Source organism: Drosophila rhopaloa, unplaced genomic scaffold (genome assembly GCF_018152115.1).
Source record: "Drosophila rhopaloa isolate 14029-0021.01 unplaced genomic scaffold, ASM1815211v1 contig_2, whole genome shotgun sequence".
Lineage (NCBI taxonomy): Eukaryota > Metazoa > Arthropoda > Insecta > Diptera > Drosophilidae > Drosophila > Drosophila rhopaloa.
Genome location: NW_025335083.1, coordinates 5,201,543 through 5,215,340, shown reverse-complemented (window position 1 = coordinate 5,215,340; position 13,798 = coordinate 5,201,543). Strand labels below are relative to the sequence as shown.

The following is a 13,798-nucleotide window of genomic DNA, read 5'->3' as shown; positions in this document are numbered from 1 at the left end:
TACATTTTGTATTATCTGAAACTTTGTTTCACCTTCGTGATCTTAGACAATTTATTGACCGAAAAAATATAATGGTTTTACTTTAACTAATTAAACTAAATTTTTTATTAAAAACAAGACAAAAACAACAATTTCGATCAAAGTTGGCTTGGCGGCTGATCTCAGAGAATGTCAAAAAGTTTCAATATTGAAAAAAAAAATTTTAGTTGTAGTGTTTCTAAATCAGATTGTGTAGCGTACATATAATTTTATAAAAGTTCATCAATTTCGGCTTCTTGGTGGCAAAATTCTCAATGTATTAACTTTTCGGCCGTACCGCGTCACGTTTCATTCTTTTATTAATAAAAATAAAAAATCCACAAAAAAATATATAAAGTAGTTCGCCTCACAAAACTACAAATGAAATAGCCCAGTTCTCCTCTTTCGGCTACAAATATTACAAGTGTAAAGAGAAAAAAAAAGAAGAAATATCACAAATTCCTGCAGCAAGTGAAATAGGTGAGTGCGAGAAAGTTGCTCAAGTGTCGAGACCTAAAGCGGATATTGTAGTTGTCGTTGGAGTGAATGGGGGAGTGGATCCTGTGTGGGGGTGAACGACAGGGTTCTTGGGGTCCCGACTGCATGACAGATTATCGCAAGGAGCTCTTCGTCCTTTGAGTGTTCTCAACAGTTATTGAAATTGCTGCAATTGAGTTCGGAGAACTCGAGGCTATTTAATTGCTGCCTGCCTCCCAAAACTTGGTTTACTATTTTTGGTGGTGATGGACCAAAAGTGGTCGAAAAACATCAAAATGAAAAAAATAATGAATCATCGAAGAGTATATTTTTAATACAAAAAATACTTTTACTTAGTTCGAGCGAAGATCCAACATTTTATTTTCTAAAGCAGGCTGAGAAAAAAATGTATTTGTATTTCTGATATCTGACTTAAATAATAACCATTGATTGTATGAAATCAAAACAATAAAATTCATTGCAGGTAAAAAATACAAATATATTAAAAAAAAGATTCGTTTTAACTTGTGGTGGTTTTAAGACAAGTATTTGTTTCAGTAGAAATCGCATTACATTCGACATATATTGATAGTTTGGGAGAATGTTCCAGTTTTAATTGATGGGCTTCCGAAAAGTTAATATTGCAGCGTAACCGTCCTGAAATCAGTTTTGCTGTGTTCGACAGCTAGGCTTAACATATTTAACATATCCGTGGTTCTAAATGATAAAAGCTACTTCCATTCTATATGTCGGAAAAAAGGTATTTGAATATACATTTATATATTAAGTAAAAATGGGAACTAACGTTACCTGGAAATGCATTCAAATACCTCAATTGTTATATAATTAGGATCGCCTAATAATAATAGTTTAAAAACCGAAATAAAAACTTGGTGATCTTACTAAATGAAAAAGCTTAAAATTAAATAATACCCACTCTGTACAAATGGTGTAAAAATTAAAAATGAGCTCCTTTTGAAGAAATTTTTCCGTATTGCAATTTAATTTAAAAATCAAATTATTTTTTCTGTGCAGTATTAAAAGACTCCTTCATTGCTAACTATTCAATCCCTCGTGCGCAATCGAAGCTTTTGGCCATCACTAGTTGGGGTCAATAAGGAAGGAGAGCGGCAGGAGCAAGAGGTCCTTCTATACCCGCAGGTGTTGTAAGCCAGCAACGAGTCCTGGACCTGAGCCAAAGCTGCTTTCTCTCAAGTGCTAACTAATTTCGTTGTTGTCCTTACCGCGTCCGCTCCATGTCCCTGCCCCAAGAATATTCTCTGCATCCTCAAGCTTAGCCTCATTCCCAGGTTCATCCTCGTTCCAAGGCTCATCCTCATCATCGGCGTCTTCCTGCAGTTTCGTTTTTGGTGTCAGCAACATTTCTTCAATTGGTTTCGTTTGCCTGCCCCTCCGTGCTGTTGTCCTTTTTGGTCCTCCGTTTCCTTTATAGAGTTTTATGCGATTTTCTCTTTTTTGTTTTTGATTTTTCTGTATTGCAATCTTTTGGCAAACTCTCGTGTGGCGCACAGTTGTTGACTCTGTTTCGGGGCCAGGCCAATTCCTTTCTGGCCCTGGCCAAGTCAACTCTTGGCTTGTTTCTGCTTTTTATGCACTTGTGCTCCTTTCCCATTTCTCCCTTCCCCAAAAACGCTCTTCCCATATGATCTGGCTTCTGTTCTGCATTTTTATGGCCGTCGTCTCAGTTGTCCTTGCTACCTTGGCCAAAAGTTAAGTTTCTTTCGGAGAGAACATGTCTCATTTGGATCGTAACACTTAGCTTAATGTTTATGTTATATGCTATGAAGAAAGTTTCGTCCGAAGTGAAATAGGAGGTTTTATAGTTGAGTTGGCGAGTATTTTCGAGAATAATAAAGTTTCGAAGGATACACTTAAAGTGTTGCAATAAACTGTTTAATTAACCAAATGTAAAATACATTAATACAGCTAATCATATTTAAATAGTATTAGAAATACAAAACAAGTCAGAAGTAAAGATTATTTTCCTTCAAGGAAAAATTTTTAGGAATACAAAATAAAATCTAGGATTTAATTATCACAATCTTGATCACTTACAGAAATACATATGTACATATGCTAATACACACATATAGCAAAGTATATCAATTTCTTAATGAGAGCTTTAATATAAAAGCTTTTGTATTGAAGCTTTAAGTTTGTAACTTTTACTTGAAAGCTTTTTTTCATGATCAGCTGTTTGTCTATTCAGCGCATGTGCTTCAGTTCGGGGTGAATGCCAAAAAAACAGCTGATCACAGCGTGGCAGAGCGTAAAAGTGAAAAACTCTCTTAGTTTTATCGGAGTCGGAGCAGTTTCCCCTAATTTCTGACTGCGAAAGTGATGTTGCTTTGGTGTAAGACGGCTGCTTGCTGATTTAAAAGTGTAAAATAACTTCAAAGCGTTAGTTTTCGCAATAACCTTGTAAAACGTGAGTTTGTAAATAGTCTCTGCACCACAGCATCTTAAATAAAGTTATTTTATACTAGGTTGACCGGCATAACAAAGAGAACCCATCGTTTACACGGAGTACGACCTACAATTGTTAACCGATCTTCACGTTACTCGCGGATCTGAAATTTGGATGATTGATGGGGTTTACTAAAAGTGCAAAAAGTCTGGCTGTTTCTTACTTACGAAACAAAATATTTCACAGAAGTTCAACTCAGGATAGAGTTTCATTTTTGACCAGATTTTATAGCAATTCTTGCTCTATCAATATGGATAAAGTGTACTTTCGAAATGCAAGTGATAGCAAGGACCTTGATATTGTTTTTCGGTTTGTGAACACCAACTTGAATATTAATCGTGAATTCAATTTTCGTCGTCAAATGAACGAACCTATTAATGCTATATTGGCCAGGATTCAGAGCAATATCCAAAGTAGGCTTGCAAAACTATACAAAAAATCCGGTAAACCCCCGGCAGAGATTAATGTAAAGCTTTATAGCGATAGTTACGATGGAAACTTCAATGAAATGACATTTGATGAACTTTTCACGAAAGATATCACTGGACTTAAACTGCAGGTGGTAGATACTGTATACGACATGGTTTTTAACCCACCGTGGATTTCATCCCTTAAACTGCCTTCGTGTATATTAGCAGGATTCGTGGTCTATCCGACTAACGTGCAGATTCAATTCGGTCAACGTCGGCACAGTAAGGGATTATGGTATAAGGCAAAACAGCCCACAGATGCTGAATGGGAACTATGTGGAGAAGGATTTCAGTATCTAGTGACGCCTCAAGATGTCGCCTATTACCTTAAGTTTGCATTAACCCCGAGAAATGAACAGGGAGTGGATGGTCCTGTAGTGGAAAAGGTATCAGTTTCTGCGGTACAGCCTGCGCCCGGAATTTGCCCATTTCAAATGCGCCACCGCCACACTCCGAATTATTTAAGAGACCCCAATGAAATTCGGGTGGTGACCTACAATCTATTGGCTGACTTGTATGCGAGCAGTGATTACGCAGGATCAACCTTGTTTTCATATTGCCCATCCAAATATCTGCAAATCGACTATAGAAAACCACTATTTATTAACGAAATCATTGGATATAACTCTGATCTCATCTGCCTACAAGAGGTCGATCAACGGATATTTGATTTTGACTTAAAGGAGATTCTAGAACAACCTCCGTTCAATTTTCAGGGTATCCACGCCCCGAAAGGCAGTTGTGCAGAAGGAGTTGCCATTTTCTTTAGAACATCCCGCTTTGAATTACTAGACTCTAAAGTAACGCATTTGGGATCTTGTATCTCTGAACTGCCCGTGTTTGAAAGCCTTTGGAATCAAATCAAAGAGAATACTCAATTGGCAAAACGTATTTGTGATCGGTCCACAACTCTACAAACATGTTTGCTAAGGGTAAAGGAAACCGACAAATATGTTCTTGTTGCCAACACGCATTTATATTTTCACCCAGATGCAGATCACATCAGACTTTTGCAAACGGGTTTTTCAATGCTTTTTATAGAGCACCTAATAACTCAAGCTGTTAAGGATTTCAATATCTGTAGCCGTCAAAATATTGGACTGATATTTTGTGGCGATTTTAATAGTGTTCCCGAATGTGGAATATACAAGTTAATGACAGAGCAAGTCGCGGATGAAAGTCTGGAGGATTGGCGCAGTAATTCTGAAGAGGCCGTTTCAAATGTTCAGCTTTCACAACCATTCAAAATGGTCTCGGCATGTGGAGCACCAGAGTACACACACTACACCACTCTATTTTCGGGATGTTTGGACTACATATTCTACCAAAACGACTGCTTTGAATTGAAACGGTATGTTCCTTTGCCAACGGAGGACCAGTTAAAGGCTGATGCTGGCATTCCATCAGCTGTATTCCCATCAGATCATGTTGCTCTTGTAGCCGATCTTAGATTTAAGTCAGAGTCTTGAATAAATATTTTAAGGGAATTTGAGGCTTGATAATACTTAAATTATTTTAATAACTCGGGTATTTCAAAAATGTAGATCATTATGAATCCCAAATTCTTTTGCAAATCAAATTTGTATATTTAAATCTAACCTTAAAGAAATAAATATTAACCGTTTTCAAATCCATTTTAAAAAAGTTTTTATTACATTTTTTTTTCTTTTTATGTTTTGCAAATCCTTATAAAGTAGTAGTTGTATGTTTTATAATCCATGGAATATCAAAAATAAGGAAATTAATGTATACGATAAAAAAAACAAAGAATGTGTTGGCAAAACAAACCGAAATAAATTGCGGAATAAAGTGACAACAAATTGAGTAAATCCCTGAGTGGCTTAGCTCGCTTGCAAGCTGCTGCCTTTCCCTGATTCTGCTCCTGTTTTCCGGCTGATTGCAGGACGCAGAGCAATTAACGTGAAAATTCGCCAAGGAAAAACCTTTCGACTAGGAGGTGGCAACAACAAAAAAGCTTAAAAGAAAACTGAAAGAGGAAAAAATATCCCAAGCCAACTGAAGTGATTTTCGCACTAATTAACTGCACTTAGTTGACACATACCAATCTATTCACACCGCCACTCCCCACAACGTTGTCGTTTGCCATAATCAGAGCCAGTGCAGCATTTTAATTGGTTTCCACAGTGCTGCCAATATAAAGTCCCACATGTGCAATCGGAATTTTCCACAGAAATTATTAGAAAGCGAGTGAAATGTGTCTCGATGTGCGCCGCATTGGTGGTTGAAGTAATAGTTCTTAAATTATAATGTTGTCTGTGTGTGGAGGTTTGCATTATTAATATTAAGGCATTGCCAATGTCTAAAAGATAATAATAATAAAATTACACAGAAATGGAGAAAACCCTATTAATCTAACTCTCTAAAATTTTATTCTTCAGTTGGATTTTTATTAGTTATAGTTTGTTTTATTTTTTATGGTTTCAATTTACCATCTTTTAAAAAATATTTTTTATAGTATGAATTTACCATCTTTAAAAATATTTTTTATGGTTGGACTTACCATCTTTTTTAAAAAAAAGTATCAAATAAACCTGATATTTATTTTCAGATACCGAAATGCTATTAACTTGCCCATAGCTGTTTGAGTAAGGGTGGTGTTGTATAAGCCCTGCAACTCTATAATTACGTGGGACCCGTGTTGACAACTAACTCTTTGCCATGGGGAAAAGGGAAGCTTTGCTTTCAATTCTCGGTTCGGTTTGGTTTGCTTTAGCTCCTCATTTTCCTCATATGAGTCACATTGTTATTGCACTTCAAAGTGAATTCGCTTGATTTACTTCTGATTTTCTATAGTAACATGGAAATGATGAATTCAAAAAACCTTAATGAGTTGTGGGTATGGTTAAAAATTTGCATAGTTCTGAATGGTTGCTTTCTATTTCTATAAATATTCGCTTTTATAAGCAATCAGTATAGTTGTTGCTTATTCTTTTTTATTTACTTACTGCGTTCACTTTATGACTGATACATTAGAACTCTGTATAAGTATTTTCCAAATAAGCTTGCGAAAACTGGATGCCAAATTGTTTTTCTTATAATAAGCCATATTTATGCCCAAAAAGTAATCCCATATTTATTTGAAAATACATATTTATATTTAACTTATTAAGCAAAGCCCTATGACTTCATAAAAAAATGCCAGAAAATTACCTCCGTCCAAGGGTCAGTCGCCAGGACATTTTATTTACTTTGTTGATTAAGCTAAAATGGCATAACAGCAGGGAGAGAGAGATCATCCAAGTGGCAAAGTTACGAGGCAACTGCCAAGGACAAAGCCCTGCACAAAAACTCCCAAAAAAATAAAAAAGCAATGGAGAAAAGCAAACGGAAGCATACGGAAATGCCAAGAGCGTGGATTACATTAACGCAGTATTTTCATAGACGAGGGTGTAAGAAGTGTGTAGGGATGGATGGGGCTAACGGGGGGAGGGGTTTGGGTGGAGGGGTGGAGGGTGCGAGTTGGCAAATTAAACGCCCACTTAATCTCGGCCGGGTCAACTTGTGACACGAAACTCATTTGGTGGGGAAGGTGCTCAGGAATGCTGAGTGGACAAGTATGGTACAGAGTCACTCGGGGTTTAAACTTCAAATTTTTTAACTTTTTCCTAATTTATTGTCAATTTGAACTGATTTTCGAACAAGTTAAGGAATTTTATTAATCAAGATATTTTTATAGGTTTCGTTAAACCATGAGTAGATCTTCAGATTCAAACATGTTTGGTTACAATAAAAAAATCTTTGAATCTCTTGGGGAGGCCGTAAAACATATTTAATATTCGGTATATCAAAATAGTAGTTATATTATTTTATTCTTTTTAAAAAAGTTAATTTGCGTTTCTTTATATACTAGTTAAAGTATTATTATATTTAAAGGTAAAGCTTTTAATATAATAAAAATATAAATATTTTTTTCATCAACAAATTGTTAATAAAAATGGTGTTTCATTTACAAAATGCAATTTTCAAGAGTTATAAACATCTGGTATAACCATAAACTTGTAGATGTTTGCTTTACGCCAGTAAACACCGTAACTCTAAAATTTGTAGGGTCTTTTGGGAGATGACAGGGGATAAAGGTGGCTCGCAGTGTTTGGCAAGTTCAGGGACATCGCCAGGGGACAGTGTCAAGATCAAGTCTGCGCCCCCTCCCATTCATCCACCCCCCAGAGGTCTAGTCAGTTTCAATTAATTTCACGGCGAAGGGCGACACTGGCTGGGAAACTAAAGAAAAACAGTTTTCCAGGCACTTTTGTGTCAAAAAGTTGTCGTCGCGACATTTCTACTGTGTCTCGGCTGCGTTTCCCTTTGCTCAGATTCGTCCCCTGATTTCTTCATTTCCCCAGTCAGTTCTAGTCCTCGGAATGTTTTTATTTTATTTTTTTTTCTCGAGTGCAGGAAATGCGTACTTCCTGTTTGTTGTCTCAGCAAGCTTTGGCATATTTGCGTGCTTCAGTCCTGTCTCTTTCTCGCCTTTTGGCCGCCTGTTTTTCATCTCCCCTACGGTTTTCCTTTATCTCTGTGCGAGTTTGAGGGACAATGAATGCACTTGGACCGTCTCTGTCTGCGATTCTCCTTTTCCTTCGTTGGGGTCACCCCAATAACTTTTTATTTTTTTGATGTCTCCTTCGATTACCCTGTACTGGATATTGAACAAGTAATATTTTATAGTTTTGTAAAAAAATGCTATATTTATTAATTGAAGCCACAAGAAATATTTAATTGGTTTTTTGTATTAATACATTTTAGTAAGATTTTGTGTTTGTCAGGAAGACAATCTATAAACAGTTCTATCAGTTATTATAAATATTTATACAAATTATACAAATTTATATATCTCAATAAATCACTTCCATTTTAATAATAATACTTGTATTTAGGAAACCCGAATTCTTGAAAATAAACTTCCAGGAATCTCGTAGTCGAAATATGGACTTCTAGTCCTGTTTTCCTTGAGGATGCATGGGGCGGGAAATGTCTGGGCTCAATGCACTGCCCGATGCGTTGGTTTTGTTAAAAACTTGCTACCATTTATCTGTTTTGTGTACATGTGTGTGTGGAGACGGTTCATCCTTCGGCTTCTTCCTCCAATTCAATCCCTTATTCCCCTGGTGTGGCAGTTTCATCCGCTTGCTCTTCCTTTTCAAGGGTGCATTGATATTTTTTGTAAAAGGCCATGTAAAACCATTTTTTCGGCAGCAGCTTATTGGAATGGATAGATTGGGAAAAAAGGAAAGGCCTCTGGAAATTCACTTCACTTTTTGTCGCATTAAAAAAGCCACCTAAGCTTTGAAGTTTACTGTCGAGCAGTTTGTTTTTCTTATATACGAACAGTAAATGGTTAGTTTAATTTAATTAACTCTTTTAAAAAGCAAATATATTTTATGCATTTTATTTCGTTAAGAACTCTCTATACTCAAATCAAAATTGGTAGGTGTTGTCATAGGCCAGTCACATAAATAGCGTCATTGCGTAAACATCCCTGGGCTAAGTTTGTAGGTCGATGGAGTTCGGATCTCTGAAAAGGAGTGGATACCCTTATGAGCCTTTGTCCATGTTCATAAACATGTATATGAGAGTGACTCCTTCACTGCCTCTTTCCCCCACTAACTTCTACCAAAGACCAATATAATCACTAAGATGCGTAACGCCCATACATTGGTTTTGCAATATGCAACTCGTTTTTTGGTGGCGACGAAAATTCCGCTCTCTCCGCTCGCACAAAGTTGAGAGCGTAAAAATCTAAAAATAGAATTGCACGAATAAGGAAGTGCGTATGTGTGCGTATTTGTTCGAGAAGACGATTTTCGTCCAGAAATCATTTCTGGACTAAGAAACTAATTGTGTGTCAAAAGAATTTCTATGATTGAACAGGATGATTATTTAAATTGCATTTATGTATATATGGCAATGAAGCTTGATGTAAAACTTTTTTATATACCTTAAATATTAATATCTGCATATTTAAATCATAGTTTCGTTTTACATATTTAAATTAAAGCTAAAAACATAACTTTTAATACAAAACATATAAAACTGCTTGATTAAATTTTAAAATATTTCAATAAAGTTTAATATATTTGAATATACTATGATTGTTAAACAAAAACAAAGCGAAGTTTATTTAAATTGAATATATTTAAAGGATATTAAATTAAATATATGTCGCTTTATTTTTTATCCATGGCAGTTTTTATTAACTTTAAAATGGAAATATTAAATTTTATTTTTATTCAAATATATTAAATTATGATCTAATGACTTAAAATATTTAAAGTAAATACGAATAACATCATATCTAATATTATCAACCTGCACTTAAATCTATTCTTATTTACTTAAGCAGTTTTATATGTTTTGTGTTAAAAGGTATAATTAATTTAAATATATAAAACGAAAAATTTAATTTAATATTCAGATATTCATTTTTATTTATCCATCTTTTTTTTTTGTATACCTAATAAATATTTAAAGCTCATATTATTATTTTATAAAAAGTTAAACTATTTATATAATATAATATTATATAATACGTATAATATAAAAATACCACATATATTTTAATCCATATATTTAAAATTCAATAAATATAAAAATATTCATCCTGTTCAATCGCAAAATTTCTGAGGCTCCTAAAAATCGTTCACAAGTCGTATGCTGAATACCCTAATGACAATTATTCCAATGTGAAGTCATGTATGAAATAAATTATGTTATTTTTTTATACTTAGATATATTTGGTCATTATATAAAATAAAATATTATACATTCGAATAATTAGTAAATAAAGTAAATATAAAGGCAATACAAAATAAGTATTTTTAATAATGTTATAATTTTAAAATAAAGAGTATATTTCGACAGCGCGCTGCAGCGAATTTCTTCGCTTGTGAATACATGTGCACACATACATTCGTCGACTGTCGCAGTATGCGTGCAAAGAGCGGCTGGCTTTTGAGCCCTCTCTCGCTGCCTTTTGGGCAGAGAGCGAAAAGCCAGTTGAAAAGCCAGCACAAAAAATTCGTGTGCAAAAAAATCGTATGGCGTTACGCATCTTGGTGTTTATATTGGTCTTTGCTTCTACTCTATTGACGAGGTGGGTAGGCAGTCACATCATAGAGACGAAACAACGACACATTTTCGACAGACTTCAAACAACAAGTACAACAATATGAGCAACAAGCGGCGACCACAAACGCAAAGTTCTTCGCGTCAACTTAATGGAGTTCGGCAAAATGCCACCCAAATAAGAGAATTATCTTGTCTACAAAAAGACGAATTTTAGGTGCTCTATTGTAGAAAATTTATTCTTCTCACTATCACAAATTCGTCTTTAAATAAATAGCATACATTTCATAATATATAATAATATAAATTTTACATATGGAAAATAAAAAAACAAATTGTAAAGAGTGAATAAAATTTAATGAATCAGTTTAGAATAAGTTTATTTTCAATAATTCCATAGTCAAATATTGTTTTTAACGACAAAAAAAAAGACCATTTTGTCTTTATTTAAATATCATAGTTTTAATAATAAATCTATAATATGATATAAAATAATATCACATGATTTCATAAAATATTTATTTTTTGATAAAAGTTTTTTTTATTAATTCTATAAAAAAGGTTTGTTTTATTAGGATAAATTTTAATGACATATAATTTTGGAATAACCGTGAGTTTTTCTCAGGAAAGAGATAGGTCTAAAGAAAAACCCAAGGAACCAAATAAGGAAGGGCGTTGAAAAACAAAAGAGCACAAGGTTTTCACCGCAAGGTTCCAAGTGCTTTGTTTCTGTTGTCCTTTACATGGATTTTCCGACCCCATCTCCGTTGGTATCTTCTTCCCCATCGCGCCCACCACTTCAGGAGCTTACCGCATGTGCACTTTGTAATCTGTCGGCGTTATTGCATTGTGTGGTCGCCATGGTGGGCGGTTGGAAAAGGGGCGGTGTGCGATGTCACCTAGACTTTTGAGTGCATTTTCCTGTGGTCGCCCTTTGCAGTTGCTCAAGAAGTTTATTGGGGTCTCAAGGAGCTGCCCGTTTTGGAATTTGATCCGTTTTCAGCGGTGCTTTCACGAGTATCTGATCCAGCTAATTGATTCGTATCCTTTATCTATCTTTTTCGTTGCAGTGCGCGGTTTTGTGCATTTTATGAGGAAAACCGAAAACAACCAAATTGCACTTATATTTCTAAGCTGATGCAGTATTGTTTTAATTTCCCCTTTAATTATTAAGTTTATTTTTTCAAGACCTTGAGCATTTTTATAAAAATATTTGAATTTAAGTTTGTTGAGTATAAAATGATATATTGAAAACTTTGTATTTTGTTTTATTTAAGATTGTATTTTTTAATGTTTTATACAAATAATTGAGGTTCAATAAAAAATTTTACTTAATAGATAGTAAGGATTAGATATTTTACTATATATAATTTATCCATTAAAGAAGATTACATTAGGTGTTGTTTTAAAAAACGGCTTAATGGCAATTTGGCTTATTTTAAAATGTTTAAATAAGAAAAATTCAGTTCACTTCCAATCAAGTTTTGAGCTCCGGCAGACCGCAGCAACCACAAAGGAATTTCCACTCTTTGTGTCATGCGATCTGTTTCTGCCTCCCATTTTTATACCCTTGCAGAGGGTATTATAATTTTGGTCAAAAGTGTGCAACGCAGTGAAGGAGACATCTCCGACCATATAAAGTATATATATTCTTGATCAGGATCACCTCCTGAGTTGATATAGCCATGTCCGTCTGTCCGTCTGTCCGTCTGTCTGTTTCTACGCAAACTAGTCTCTCAGTTTTAAAGCTATCGAATTGAAACTTTGCACACACCCTTCTTTCCTTTGCACGCAGTATATAAGTCGGAACGGCCGGGATCGGCCGACTATATCCTATAGCTGCCATATAACTGATTAATCGGAAATGCCATTACTTTGGTGTTTGTAAAGTTAGGAAGCTGGGATTTACTATGGGTTTTATATTTGGCCAATCAATCCGACCTACCAAATTTCATAAGGATCGGCCGACTATATCCTATAGCTGCCATATAACTGATTGATCGGAAATGCCATAACTTTTGTGTTTGTAAAGTTAGGAAGCTGGGATTTCCTATGGGTTTTATATTTGGCCAATCAATCCGACCTACCAAATTTCATAAGGATCGGCCGACTATATTCTATAGCTGCCATATAACTGATTGATCGGAAATGCCATAACTTTGGTGTTTGTAAAGTTAGGAAGCTGGGATTTCCTATGGGTTTTATATTTGGCCAATCAATCCGACCTACCAAATTTCATAAGGATCGGCCGACTATATTCTATAGCTGCCATATAACTGATTGATCGGAAATGCCATAACTTTTGTGTTTTTAAAGTTAGAAAGTTGGGATTTTCTATGGGTTTTATTTTTGCCTAATCAATCCGACATATCAAATTTCATAAGGATCGGCCGACTATATTCTATAGCTGCCATATAACTGAACGATTGGAAATGACATAACTTTTGTGTTTGTAAAGTTAGGAAGCTGGGATTTCCTATGGGTTTTATATTTGGCCAATCAATCCGACCTACCAAATTTCATAAGGATCGGCCGACTATATTCTATAGCTGCCATATAACTGATTGATCGGAAATGCCATAACTTTGGTGTTTGTAAAGTTAGGAAGCTGGGATTTCCTATGGGTTTTATATTTGGCCAATCAATCCGACCTACCAAATTTCATAAGGATCGGCCGACTATATTCTATAGCTGCCATATAACTGATTGATCGGAAATGCCATAACTTTTGTGTTTTTAAAGTTAGAAAGTTGGGATTTTTTATGAGTATTAAGAATGCATCATATGAATAATTTTGGAGAATATAATTTACAGAGTATTCTGCAAGGGTATATCAACTTCGGCTCCGCCCGAAGTTAGCTTTCCTTTCTTGTTCTGGCTCACCTTAACAAGAGTCTCATAATCGCATCAGGAATTTTCTTGTTAAGCGTCAGAGAAAAAAAAATATATACAACAAAAAAACAACGAAATTTTCGCAACTTTTAGCGGGCGACGCGTCGCCGCAGAAAAAGTCAACAGCGCGGGGAAATGGGAGGTGAGGATGTGAAGTCCTTTGTGGACAGGGCATGAGGTCCTTTGCCCTTCCCCCCCCCGTTCTCCGTTCGGATAGAATATACAAACAAGCAAAAGTTTGTAAACAAAAATTCTGGTAAAGGGCAGACTCCCCCTTCGGAGAGGTGGAAAATCGGAGGTCTTGGGGCTTTTGGATTAGGGGTTTTCCTACGGGTTAAAGCGGGGAGCCGGGAAAGTTTTTACATCA

At 35.3% G+C, this 13,798-nt stretch overlaps 2 protein-coding genes across 2 annotated transcripts in view; both read left to right on the top strand.

Moving 5' to 3' along the window:
- The first annotated feature begins 222 nt into the window (after positions 1-222).
- The window catches only part of LOC108050592 (CUGBP Elav-like family member 2), a 121,852-nt gene continuing 108,276 nt past the window's right edge, over positions 223-13,798 (top strand). The window contains 1 exon segment of the mRNA XM_017132349.2: positions 223-498. The gene's annotated coding sequence lies outside the window, so the exon portion shown is untranslated.
- Positions 2,337-5,799, top strand: LOC108050593 (2',5'-phosphodiesterase 12). The gene is made up of 2 exons (XM_017132353.2): positions 2,337-2,944; positions 3,003-5,799. Exon 2 carries the CDS (start codon positions 3,105-3,107, stop codon positions 4,920-4,922), a length of 1,818 nt encoding a protein of 605 aa, XP_016987842.1. The 5' UTR covers positions 2,337-2,944; positions 3,003-3,104; the 3' UTR covers positions 4,923-5,799.